The sequence below is a fragment of the Centruroides sculpturatus genome, unplaced genomic scaffold (assembly GCF_000671375.1).
Source record: "Centruroides sculpturatus isolate CEXI.00-Female unplaced genomic scaffold, Cexi_2.0 scaffold10, whole genome shotgun sequence".
In the NCBI taxonomy this organism is placed as follows: domain Eukaryota; kingdom Metazoa; phylum Arthropoda; class Arachnida; order Scorpiones; family Buthidae; genus Centruroides; species Centruroides sculpturatus.
Genome location: NW_019384396.1, coordinates 493,645 through 507,799, shown reverse-complemented (window position 1 = coordinate 507,799; position 14,155 = coordinate 493,645). Strand labels below are relative to the sequence as shown.

At 32.6% G+C, this 14,155-nt stretch overlaps 1 protein-coding gene across 1 annotated transcript; it reads left to right on the top strand.

The window, feature by feature from the left end:
* Positions 1–208: 208 nt before the first annotated feature.
* Positions 209–11,716, top strand: LOC111618375 (putative uncharacterized protein FLJ37770). The gene is made up of 2 exons (XM_023359887.1): positions 209–694; positions 11,552–11,716. Exons 1-2 carry the CDS (start codon positions 209–211, stop codon positions 11,714–11,716), a joined length of 651 nt encoding a protein of 216 aa, XP_023215655.1.
* The last annotated feature ends 2,439 nt before the right edge of the window (positions 11,717–14,155 follow it).

Sequence of the window (14,155 nt, the reverse complement as noted above, 5' to 3'; positions counted from 1 at the left end):
TACAAAATCTGTAACAAAAAATAAGTTACGAGGGCTGTTCGGAAAGTTTGCGGCCTTGCCTATATGCGGCGCTGCGATCAATTTAATTTTTGGCGGGAATAATTCAGCCATCTTTGCTAAAGATACGATACCAATTTCCGCTTGATTTGTCAAAAAGTTTTGCCACGACAGCTTAGCAGATAGTCAGTGTGCACATGCTTTGTCAAAAATGGAGAAGACGGAGACTCGTGCGGTCATAAAATACCTGACGAAAAAAGGGTTGACCCCATCTCAAATCAAAGCTGACATGGATGAAGTTTTAGGAGAGTCTGCTCCTTCGTACACCACTGTGAAAAAATGGACAGCCCTTTTTAAATCTGGCAGAGAAAGTGTGGAAGATGACCCTCGCAGCGGACGGCCGTCAACTGCTGTCACTGAAGAAAACATCGACAAAGTTCACGATTTGGTATTAGCAGATCGCCGTTTGAAAACGCGTGAGATAGCTGAGACAACAGGCATCTCTGTCGACCGAGTGCACCACATCCTAACCGAAGATTTGGGTATGACGAAGGTCTCAGCAAGGTGGGTGCCGCATCTGCTGACCGCCGAGCAAAAACGTGTTCGCACTTTGATGTCAAAGGAGTGTTTGGACTTCTACCAGAAAAACCCACAGGATTTCTTGCGTCGGTTTGTGACTACTGACGAAACGTGGATCCATTACTACACTCCTGAAACAAAAGAACAGTCGAAGCAATGGAAACACCACAGTTCGCCACCACCAAAGAAGGCAAAGACAGTTCCATCAGCGGGTAAAGTGATGGCCTCGGTTTTTTGGGATGCTAAAGGCATCATCTTTATTGACTACCTAGAAAGAGGAAAGACCATTAATGCTGTCTATTACTGTGAACTTTTGGAAAAACTGAAGAAAGAAATCGAAGAAAAGAGGCCACACTTGAAGAAGAAAAAAGTTCTGTTCCACCACGATAATGCACCTGCACATTCCGCCAGAATCACTGAACAAAAGATAAACGAACTTCGCTTCCAATTAGTTCCACATCCACCGTACTCACCTGATTTGGCCCCCAGTGACTTCCACCTTTTTCCAAACCTAAAAAAATTCTTGGCTGGAAAGAGATTCCACTCAAATGACGAAGTCATCTCTGAAGTGAACGAGTATTTTGCACACCTTGACAAATAGACCTATTGTGATGGCATAAAAAAGCTAGAACATCGCTGGAATAAGTGCATTGCTAACAGAGGAGATTACATTGAAAAATAAAAAAAGTTTTAACATTATTTTGTTTGTTTTTCTATGTGAGGCCGCGAACTTTCCGAACAGCCCTCGTATTACTATTATCTACAATAATTTTCTTCAAAACAATCATCATACTCTGTAGTTAATGCTACACTATAATACACATATAGATGAACATAATACTATGAAGGGAAACTTTTTGATTTGCACCATAAAAAATATAATTAGTTGTAATTCCTATAATTCCTTTTTATAATGACAAAAAGATATTCAGGATAATACATTATTTCCATTAGAAAATAAGATGTATGAGTAGAAGAGAATTCAAATTATTTATCCTCTGTCATTTTTGTTTCTTTTATATTTTTAGTTTCATTTCAAGTCATGTTTTGTTTTTTGAAAATTTTGAATTATTATTACTAGATTCATGCTATCCTTCTCATCCAAATTATTTATATTTTAATTGTTTGGATTTTATCATTAAAAAAATGTTTGAAATTAACTTGCATCTGATTTAGAATATTCACAATGGTATTTCCTTTTCATTTGCATTAGTGTGACATTTTTCATTCTCTGCTATTACCTAACATTTGTTGTTCAATAATATGTACTAACAATCAAGGCTGTGAACTTAGAGCAGGAAACAAATTCATTGCTAGAGGAATTGGAATCAGTCTGTATTTACAAATACTTGTTTTATTTTGTGCCAGTGCTTTATATTAATCTCCTATCTTGCATTATAGGAGCCTTGTGTAATGAAAAATCTTATTTTATGATGATTTGCCTACTTCATTATCTTTTATTGCATATTATTAATTACAGAAATTTAGAATTAGCAGACATAAAATGTATTCTAATATAAAGTTTTATTGTTGAAAAACCAATACAACATGGCTAGAAAGACTTTGGTTAAATCTGGAATTTTTGAATGCTTTACTATAACCATAGATGAAATTTAGTGTGTTGATGATGATAGTGCTAATGATAAACTCTATGAAAAAAACAATATGTATGTTCAGTGTCAAGAGGAATGCTTGATGGTTTGCTTAAATGCTTAAAAAGTACAAAGGAAGCACCATAAGTTTCCAACCTAATCTACTGTGCATGACTGAAAAGTCATGCACGGTAGATTAGGTTGGAAACTTATGGCACATGGCATGGCAGGACAAGTATGAGAGAAGTATATAAAAGATTGTTTATTAGTGTTTGATGCAAATTTAGTGGCTGTAGTACTAAAAGGTGATTTATAGTAGACTTCTGTATAAGACATTGTAGCAAATTTTAAATTACAGTACACTGGAACCCCGGTTAACGAACGTAATTTGTTCCACGAGTACGTTCATTAACCGAAGCAATTTTTCCCATAGAAATTAATGCAAATACAATTAATTCATTCTAGACATCAGTATTTTTGTAATTTTATTTGTAAAATGAGTTTTCTTTAATGAAAATATAGGAAAACGTGCTCCTAAACAGTCGATCTAGGTTAAATTTTTGGAAAAGGGGAAAGATTTGACGGGTATAAAAACATTACATACAGTCGTTAAAGTTCTAAAATGACAGATAGCAGAAACAATAGGCTAAATTATGAGCAAAAGGCTTATAGGTTTATCAACAATCTCTGATCAGAGTCAACGAACAGGTGTCAAATAAACGCCTCGGAACAAACCCTTCTCGTGACCTGATCTGGTTTCGGTTTCCACCTGGAGATAAAGAAGACAACAATCGGGAAGCGAGGAATGGGACGCAGGACTAATCGTAAGGTGAGATTCAAGAAGAAATATTATAAAAACCCCGAATCTCAAGGTCAAAACACAGTTTTCCTAAAAATTCTATGCCGATTAATCTGTGTTGTCTTCATCTGGATTAAGCCTGAAGTCGTGCCCGCTAAAATTTGTGTTGTCTCACACGGACCGCTCCAAGTTGTTGCAGCTCTGTCATCTACCATCGCTTCTGTGACCAAGCGAACCCATCTTGTCCACTCTGGGGCTATGACTTCTGGAGCTTGCACTATCGTAGGACCAGCGATACGCCACTCCTCAGTGCCGAGAGAAAACACTGTAGATAAGCCATTTCCAACTACCTCAAATATGTAAGCATCTTCCTGTTCTAATAAACGATTTTCACTGTAAAATATTTGTCATCTTTGTCTCCTCCGCCACACCAACGTACGAATGACCCTACACCATCACCGACACACGATTAACTGATTTCCCCTAAAAGTTGGCAAGCTTACAAATTTGACACAAAAAGCCGCTAAGTTCATTATCCGAGACAAAAATTTTCCAAAATAAAAGTTCATTAACCAGGACGTTCATTAACTGGGGTTCCACTGTATCAGGCTGTCATCAAGTTTCTTACAAAAGAAGGCCAAGCACCCATGGAAATCAAGCAATGCTTAGATTATGTGTATGGAAAAACTTTGTCATCATATACCACTGTCAAAGAATGGGCTAAAACATTTTCAATTAGGACAAGAATTTCTTGAAAATCATGAGATTTGGCCATCTAGTAGAAGTGGTAAACCTCAAAAAGTTGGTGTGATGGAGGAGCTGGTTCTTTTAGATTGCCAGTTGAAAGTGGAAGAAATAGCAACAATGAACAACTTATCAGATAAGTGTGTTCTGTACATACTTCATGAGCAAAATTAGTGCAAGACTGGTTTCTAAACCCTTTTTTGTTGTGTAACAGCAGCAAAGAAAGTGTGCGGTCGACTTTGGACTTTTATGAAGCAGGTGGAGTTGATTTTTCTTTAATCTTTTGTTACTGGAGATGAAACTATGATCCTTTATTATGACTTCTATTCCAAAATGAAATCAGTGGAGTGGCAAAGACCATGGGAGGGAGCAAAAAGGCTGAAGTGTTGCCATCAACCAAGATCATGGTTACTGTTTTTATTGGTGGATTTTAAAGAAAGGAAAATACTACTGTAAATGCAAAATATTAATGCTATTTTATCAGTTGCATACAAAGAGATGGGAAAATTAACAAGAGGACCGATCCACATCACAGTACAGGTAACCCCCGTATAACACGGTAGTTACGTTCCAAAAAATTGCCGTGTTATGCAAATCCGTGTTATACAAAACAAAGAACTAATACGAAAAGGAGGGTTAGGTTCCAAAAATTAAAAAACATGCTAGCATATTTTCATAATTAAGATAAATATCTTCATTAAAATTTTTTTAAGTGATACATATTAATATAAATTAAACAATGTTTTCTTCGTCATCACTAAAAACACTATTAATTAACCGAGAGCATTTTCTTTTTGGCAAGTTATCCTTATCCTCTGAGCATTTTTCTGCATTATCTTCAGATCCATGCTTTACCTTTTGCAAAATGTATGTAATTTTAGATTGCTTGCTTCTAGTTAAAAGGTCTTTATAAATTTCCTTATATGATGCTAAGCACTTATGAAGAATAAAGCAAGTATGGAATAAGGGAAAAACATTCGGCAACATCAGAAGCAGAAGCGTCGCGATCTGGCAACATTGAAACAATTTTCGCGAAGGACCATGTGTATCGACAGAAGGCAAGAAGAGAAAATTTACATACTTAAGTACTAATAGTTCATGAAAATAATAATTTTCGTGAACTATTATTACTTAAGTATGTAAAAATTTATTACATTTCATGTTGTACCAGGGTTTTACCCAATTCTCGAACCGTGTCAGAGTGAATCCGTGCTATAAAAGTACCGTGTTATACGGAGGATGGTACCAATTCTCGAACCGTGTTAGAGCGAATCCGTGCTATAGAAGTGCCGTGTTATACGGGGGTTACCTGTACTTGCTCAAGCTGCCATTTGGGACTGTAGCTTTGTGCAGCTCACTCACCTGGCCCTGTCAGACTATTTTTTTGTTTCCACATTTAAAAAAAATGAGAGAGACATTTTGACAGTGATGAGAAGCTGCAGACAACAGTAATGCACTATTTTAAACAAAAATCTTCAGAATATTTTTATTAAGGAATTGAACTGTTTTTTAAACATTGTCATAAGTGTGTTGAAATCAAGGGCAGTTATGTTAAAAAATGATTTTTTCTCCTTGCTATTTCTCACTAGATTGGAAACATATGGTGCAGTCTAAGTAATTTGATGATTCACTTGGTAATGATGAAATTCCATTCTGGATTAGTATAATGTTTATTACTTAGAGGCAGGATTTGGACCTTGCTTAAAATCATTAGTTCTGTAGTAAGTTCTCTAATCCTGCTGATAAGTTACTTGTTATACTTTTTCTTCCTTCCATGCAGTTCCATTTCTCTGTTGTTATTGCATTACATTGATAATTTAAGTAAAATTTATTGCTTGTTGACATTAATTTATTTATTAATTTTTTCGATTTGTTATTTTTATAGGCATTAAAATTATATTTCTTAGATTTTATGATCTACAGTATTTGACCTATTAGTTTCCCTTGTTCCAACTTAGCACTTATTTCTCTTAACCTATCAACCACTATTATTACTAAGGATGATAGTTTTTCAGGATAATCTCTTCTCCTAAAACAGGGGTCGGCAACCTTTTGATTCGGAAGAGCCAAAATTACAATTTACAAAATTTCAAAGTTTTTAAAGAGCCACAAAATTTTTTTTTGCCAACAATAAATAGTACTCGCATAAATAAAGTTTTTTGATAAAAAAAAAACTAATCTATTTATTCATAAGAGAAAATATCTATTTATTCATATTATAAGTAGTGTTTTTCACAACAAATTAGATAATAGAAACATCTGACGACGGCATCATTCGAGAGCTTTCGATGGACTGACGACGCGTGCCACGGGGGAGGGGTGCGGTGAAAAGCGAGTACAAGTGGCTGAGAGATAGAATCAGTGCCTAATCCTCGTTAATCGATTCAGAACGATTTTTTTTTTTTTATAAAATAAATACTTGCATATGGAACTAAAGAGCTGCAGCTTCACATCCAAAGAGCCGCAGGTTGCAGACCCGTCCTAAAATTATAAATTCAAACTTGGAGCCACCAATAGTGATTGAAAACATTGCTCCTTTTTAATGAATAGAAAAGTGTGCTTTGTAATTTTAGCATTGGTGGATTTAGAGATTCATGACACTAAAATTTGTTCTTAAAATGATTATATTAACTGTTACAAAAACATTTTTTACATGCTTTTATGGAAAACAGCATTTATTTTTATATTTTTTAATAATAATTCCAAAACATTTCTCAAAAACTTTCTAGACTATTGAAACTTAACAGTCAACTTTATATGATTATAGAAAAATCAGCATTTTATTGCTTAAACTTTTTATACATAAAATATATAGAAAATTGAGTGTTTGAATATTTTTTTTTACAAATTACTATTTACAACAACTAATCAATAATAAAAGAAACAACTTGACAAAATAAATTGGAATGCATAGTGAGATCTTAAGTAATTGTTTAATTCATTATTGATAAATTCACTTTTGAATTTTAGGAGGAGGAATGATACAGCAAAGACAAATGAATGTGATTTCTGGTCATCTTTTTTCTAATATCCTGATGTGTTATACTTTGTATTTTTCTAATATCCTGTGAAGTTATACTCCTTATTTGAAAATTACTTAACAATTTTTAAAATACAGTAGTGTGTGTTTTCAAGGATGGCAATTGGTTAATGAAGTACTAATGCCACCAAATCTGACCTTAAGTCATAAAACCACACTGCTCTAGCTTCTAACATTTTGCACACACAGCTACCAAATGCCACTTGCTGTGAACATACCATGGTTTCCATGTATTTTTCTCAATGGTATATTTGATACAGCATAAGTAAAATATTTTATTCTAATGTTTTTATGTTGTTGTTATGAACACACGCATCCATTTACAATTAACAAAATTAAGATTTTGAGACAAAGTTCACCCAAACAGGGACCACCATTTATTAGCTCTGTGTTTCAGACAATACAATCCTGGCAACGACCTTCCTTTTTAGGCTACTAGCCGCCAAAACGCTAAAAAGTCCTTTTAAAAAACACAAAAATTTCCAATTAAAAAATACAAATTTTTCTAAAATAGGAACTAGTGATATACGAACGTCTTCTTGATAATCATATAACCTTGGGGTTTTTCGGCTTTTTATCCACTATGATGAAGCACTGGAAAATGCAGATTTAGAAAAGATCTGGCCCTTTCAGACTATTTTTCTATCTATCTTCCCTTTTAATTTAATTAATATTTTGAGACAAAGTTTGCCCAAACAGGGACCACTTTATTAGCTCTGTGTTTCAGACAATACAATCGTGGCGACCAAAAATTTCAAATATTAATTAAATTAAAAGAACCATCGGACGAAAAATTAATCATAATTGTAAAATATCGTTACTAGGGGGAAGCTTTTCTATTTTATAAAAATTTTATATTTTTTAATTGGAAATTTTTGTGTTTTTTAAAAGGACTTTTTAGCGTTTTGNTTAGCTCTGTGTTTCAGACAATACAATCGTGGCGACCAAAAATTTCAAATATTAATTAAATTAAAAGAACCATCGGACGAAAAATTAATCATAATTGTAAAATATCGTTACTAGGGGGAAGCTTTTCTATTTTATAAAAATTTTATATTTTTTAATTGGAAATTTTTGTGTTTTTTAAAAGGACTTTTTAGCGTTTTGGCAGCTAGTAGCCTAAAAAGGAAGGTCAGTCGCCAGGATTATATTGTCTGAAACACAGAACTAATAAATAGTGGTCCCTGTTTGGGCAAACTTTGTCCCAAAATATTAAATTAAAAGAACCATCGGACGAAAAATTAATCATAATTGTAAAATATCGTTACTAGGGGGAAGCTTTTCTATTTTATAAAAATTTTATATTATTGGAAATTTTTGTGTTTTTTAAAAGGACTTTTTAGCGTTTTGGCAGCTAGTAGCCTAAAAAGGAAGGTCAGTCGCCAGGATTATATTGTCTGAAACACAGAACTAATAAATAGTGGTCCCTGTTTGGGCAAACTTTGTCCCAAAATATTAAATTAAAAGAACCATTGGACGAAAAAATTAATAATAATTAAATTAACAAAATGTTAGTGTCTAATCAATCATCTAGGACTACTAGGAGTGGAATGCAAGTTTATGTGGAATTTCATTTTACATGATATTTTTCAGACACCAGTCTCCACATGAAATAAGACCATACTGTATTCACATAATTTTTTACAAAATTTTTATAATTGATTAATTTGGAGGAAGATTTTGCAAGTTTAATCATGACATATAATAATGTTAACTGAGAATTAAAATCTCAAACATTTGATAAAGTAGTTCAGAAACTAACATAAAATACAGTAATTACCTGTAATATAAAGTGTAGATCATTTCAAAAAATTTTTATTTAGAATACTGATTTCTTGGGTGTTTTAAAGAAGCAATAGAGTATCCATTGTTAATTCATTTCAAATGTTGTCAGATAATGAATTAGCAAACTTCATTACTAACACTACTACATTTTGAAATAAATGTTTTATGGCAAGTTAAAATTTTTTCAAATGTTTTTGCCACAATATTTGCAGTCACCTATTCTAATAACAGAGTAGGAAGTAAGTAGTTTTCGTTGAAAAGGAATATGAATTTAAGACTAGATGTACTAATTAGAGAATTTTAAATATACCAGTAATTATTTATTTTAAAAGACCAAATTGTTGACAAGTTTAATACATCTTCATAATCATCCATTAAGCAATTTAAGGAAAACTGGTGTAAGAAATTATTACACAAATGCCAGTTAAATTTATTGAGCTGCAATTTGAAAAAATTTTAAACCTATAAATTCCCACTGTTGTCTGTCCATCCATCTCTTTCCTTAATCTTGAGAATGGAATTAGATAGATGAAAGATGATACCAGATATGGTAATCGTAGGGGCAGGAGGCCCCGATTAACTTATATGAACTTCCGATGCAAACTGGAAGTCATGTTATTTCAATTCAAAAATTTTTCTCAAAAGGTGTTAGATTGATGACCAGGACGACTCTATTGTTATAGGAAAAGTATGATGTACAGGGGAAAGCCACTACTAATTTAAAGGTGGAGAGCATATATTTTAAATTAAATAAATTAAAAATATTATGATAAATTGCACCCAGTATTGTGATATTACAGTAAATAATTGCTTGTTAGGTGTCCAGAAGCTTTAAAGTACAAAGGTTACTTCTTGTCAGATAAAAAAAGATTTCTCATGTTTCTGGATTTGAAAATGGCAGACCACATTAGTTTCATAATTTTGAGAGAGATAAGATTCAAGAGCAGATGATAGGTTTCTTTTTATTCCCTGGTTGGTTTATCTTTTTTTATTATTACGTCTTGTCACTGTACAGTGGTACCTCGGTATACGTCTGCTTTAGAATATGTCCTGTTTGGACGAAATAAATTTTGCTCGGTATACGACTTAATTTAGATCCCTATATAAACAGAGTATTGCCACTCCAACGCGTGGATGTCATCTTGAGGCCAAAGTTGCAGTGTCATAGCACTGTTTAGCATTTAAATGAGCAGAAATCAGATTCAGAAAGAAATTATATTAAGTTAAACGTTTTTAGAAATAATTTTTAATTATGTTCGGAATAATTGTAGTTTATAAGTGATNAATTTGTCAAATTACTTAATTTTCCTCAATATAACAACTTATTCAGTAATTATTTCACTTTGATGACCAGATGGCTAAGGTGGTTAAGACATCAGCCATTGCCCTTGGAAACCTGGGATTAATTCTGGATAGTCAAAAAGTATCCCATAAGTTTTTCATGTTTAGTCCATCCCAAATACCTTGAATGTTCCTGTTATGTTCTTGGATGGCAAACAATGATATGGTCAGCTGTGTGCGCGCGCACGCACGCGTATGTGCTTGTTGAAGGATCGGGCAGTCCTCAGCTAGTGGTTTGTCCAGGGCATCCCAGACCTGGCCACCATGTGTGCAAGCTCTTTCTTGAATACTGGTTCTGATATTTCTTCAGTGTTGTCAGAACAGCTTAGGCGGGGGCTATTTGGTAAGATGACCATCCGGCTTCTCTCATCCTGATGATCCTTCCCCTTTCAAACTTTGTTAGTTGTTCTAAAGGTCTTTGATTGTGTTGTAAAGGCATCTCTAGTGATAGTGTCCCTATGCAACAGGTAAACTACAGACAGGATGCCTTTGTGCTTTTTTTTATAGGCTAGGAGGATGCACTTTAATGCCCTCTGCTGGCATGACATTATAACTAATCATTTTCATATTTGCTTGTGACTTATCTGCCTGCCAAGTTTTTCAGCAATACGACAACTCCTCCTTGGTATACTCATTTTTATGGCAGTGAGTATATTTAAGTTATGATTTGTCATCCTTAATACTGTAAAATACTCAAATACTCAATTGTACAAACATTAAAAATAAAATATAATTCAAGTAAATTCAGTATCCATTCTTTCTATAAAAATAAAAAAAGATTGTCATCTGTAGTTTATTTTTGGTATTTAAAAGCTTTTATTAAATATATTGTGTTATTTATATTTGTTAATTTTTTGAAAGAATAGTATTTAATCACAGTATACACTGGATAAACCTGTAGTTTTGATTAGTTTTCTAGCAAATTTTATACTGTTAACTCTAAAGTCCAGAGGCAATATGGAATTTCAAAGTCACTGGAGTCGACAAGAACGGCATCCAGTTTATAGTTGGACTTTGCCATTGTCTAACTCAATGTGGCATTGGCATCAAACATTAAAGTTGATAATCATTCAACCTTGGAATTTGTAGCTACACTAGAAGTATGCATATATAGTTCGAGAGTAATAAAGCATCAAACCGTGAATGTACTGGAACTCTGTTGTTGCAGTGTCATTCTACTACTCCTTGATTAAACCCATCTTTAATTAATAATCCTTACAGTTACTTTGAAAAAAATTGATCTGAAGTAATTTATAATCAGTAGTAAACTATTATTTATCAAGAATAATGCTAATCAGTATACCAAAATGCCTATGGATGCATCATTATATCGCTCCCAAATTAATTTGAATTGTCTAGTTTGGCAAGGAGCAGGAAAAGGGAATTACGCACTTCTGAAATACTTAGTTTATTACGAATAACTGCACAAAGTAGATTTATGCATTTGTTTTTGTCACATTTCTTTTTTAATTTACTTCTTTTGGTGACTGAAGATAAGATTTAAATGGTACTGGGTTAACCAGGATGGCATTTTATCCATTCATTTCCAATAATTGAGAGTCTGCATTACAAAATACAATTTTGGAGTTTATTGAAAAAGTTAAGCAAATGTAATGGTCAGAATATTTGATAGATGATGCAAAGTTTCTCATTTTCGGTTATTTTTATTTCTAGTTAAGTCCAATGTCTCGTTTAATGGAAGAATATGCAAAACAGAGAGACATTTCACTGGAGAAACTGAAATTTATGTTTGATGGAGAACTGCTGAAGAGTACAGATACTGCATTCGATCTAGAAATGGAAAACGATAGTTGTATTGATGTTGTTGTATCTCAATAAGACATTCTGTTTGTTAAATCTGTGTATTTTATTATCTGTTCAATATCTTTTATGTAAAGAATACAATAAAACTTTATTTTTTAGTAAAATGTAGAAATAAATTATTGTTTTAAGTCTTTTTAAAGAAAGTTATGATGTTTCTTAGTTTCAGTAAAAGTAATATAATATAATTGTTATTTTGTTAATATGAAAGAGTAATGTATATCAAATTTGTAAATTTAGATGTGTTGGTCAATCAAACAAGTGTAGAACTTGCAAGAAGTTTAGTGACATGAGGCAGACTTGTAGCATTACTAAAATCTTTATGCCTTATCTCACAAGTTCCACTGTTGTTTGATCACTTAGCAGTAAAGTCAGAGCTACTTTTGCACGTGTGATATATGTAGGAAAATGTGTGTAGCCGGTTATATTCCTATATATGAAATTTATTCATGATACAAATATTTAAGTTTTAATCCAGTTATTTTAGGCATTTTTTTTCATTCACATGGAGGATGTCTCATTTTAAAACTTGCCACAAGAGAAATGTGTGTGTCAGAAAAGTTACCATGCAGCAAGAAATTTATAATGGCATCAAAGTTATGCATACAGTATTGCATAAAGAAATTAGGCTGAAAACATTTGTGTTTCAATAAATATATCTCGGCATATAAGGTGTTAAGTGTTTTTATTAAAGGTTTTATTGCATACAAGAATTGTATATTGTCCATTTGATGCCAGTTGACTGTATGTTATCTCATACAACATACTGGTTGGCAATGCTATTCCATACAACTTTCATTTCATTACAAATTTCTCACAGCACAGTAACTTATCAAACTCCCTGTATATAAATAAGCATTTCTTGGAACATACTTTGTATATCAGTTAGTCCATCAAGAAGTGAAATTTGATTTAAACAGATTGTCCAACATGTATCGATCTTCCAAACACTTCATATATAGCATCCTGTAAATAGAATTTGCTTCATTTTATTCATGCATATCAGATAAATTGTTCTCATACATAATTGTATATAATTCATTAGTGTCTTTCACTGCCTTTTACTGTTGACGTTTTTAAATTTATGTGAATATTTAATATAATTAATATAGCAAACCATTTAATTTTTTTGTATAATATGTATCATAACTAACTAAATTTTGTAATTACTAAATTCTCTGAAATAAAGCCAATTTCTTTATAGTTTGTTGTTTATTTTTAACCTTTATTAAATTTGATAATATATGTAAAATAAATTGTTAATAAATTTTAGTGCTAATTACAAGTATGCACTTCTTAAATGATGGACTAGGTGTACAACAGGGATCTAATAAATGTATAAAGAACCGAAAAAGTTGGTCACTCGTACCATTTTTATGTTCAGATACCTAAATACATTGCATTACGTACAGCCTATACGAGCGGTAGACTGTGCCCTATAGGTTTCTAAGTATTCTGTGCGACGTCTCCCGTTTCTTGTCACCCGACCCGGCCAAATCCGTAATGGGTTCCCATAGAGCAGACGGAGTTAAAAATAAAAGTCTCTCGGTGATGTATTTTTTAGAATGTATTCCCATCATTAAGTAATGCGTACCCATATTTATATTATACAGATATTTGTCATCACTCCGACATAAATTCACACACCGTAATATTCAATATCCATATAAGAATTGTCAAAAGCGAGTGGAGTAAATCAGTTTTTCTAAATAAAAAAAAAACTATGTTGCCACCGAGTTCAGTTCCCAACAGCATTATTTACATATTAGTTGTAAAGAAGGGTGATTGATCATTGTACAAAAGAAATTTTATCACTTATTAACAAAACATTTAATGTGTGTACCTACTTGTAAAATGTGAATTCTCAGGAAATTCTGTTTAGGAACTAATGTAAATTTATTGCAAATTGTAAACTGACTCAATATCTCAGGAAGCATATTTAAAATCATTCATATTAATGGAAAAGATTGATAATTTTGATATTCTTGTAAATTTTATTAGCATAATCTTTGTAAATCCTTTTAATCCCTTCTGACCACTTATGCTGCAACAGGTTGGTAAAACCCGATCTCTGATTGTCGGATGGCTTAGGAGGGCAAATCAAATGGGAATGGCGTTGGTATGTCGGCAAATACAACGATAGACGACTTTTATACATTCTTCGTGGGAAATGAGTCACATATAGGGTTTCTCATTTCCCGGTCTTTTGCTTGTCCCGGGATCCTGGGATAGAATTAATTATTTTTAAGGTATACGAAATATCTTGAAATCAAATGATATAATTATTTTCCATTTTTTAAAGTAATTTTAAAGTTCTGTAACCTCCAAAATCATATTAATACTGCTGTGTAAGGTCTATAGGCCTATAATAAAAATTACCTTTAAATAACGTAGAAATTTTCACAAATAGAAAAAAATTAATTAAAGTTTGCTGGAAACTGCATACAACAACAACAA

Coding starts and splice junctions, on each gene's coding strand:
- LOC111618375 (XM_023359887.1), top strand. CDS start 209: ATGGAGAAGACGGAGACTCGTGCGGTCATAAAATACCTGACGAAAAAA. Junction 695..11,551: donor CTACTGACGAAACGTGGATC/CATTACTACACT, acceptor TTTTATTTCTAG/TTAAGTCCAATGTCTCGTTT.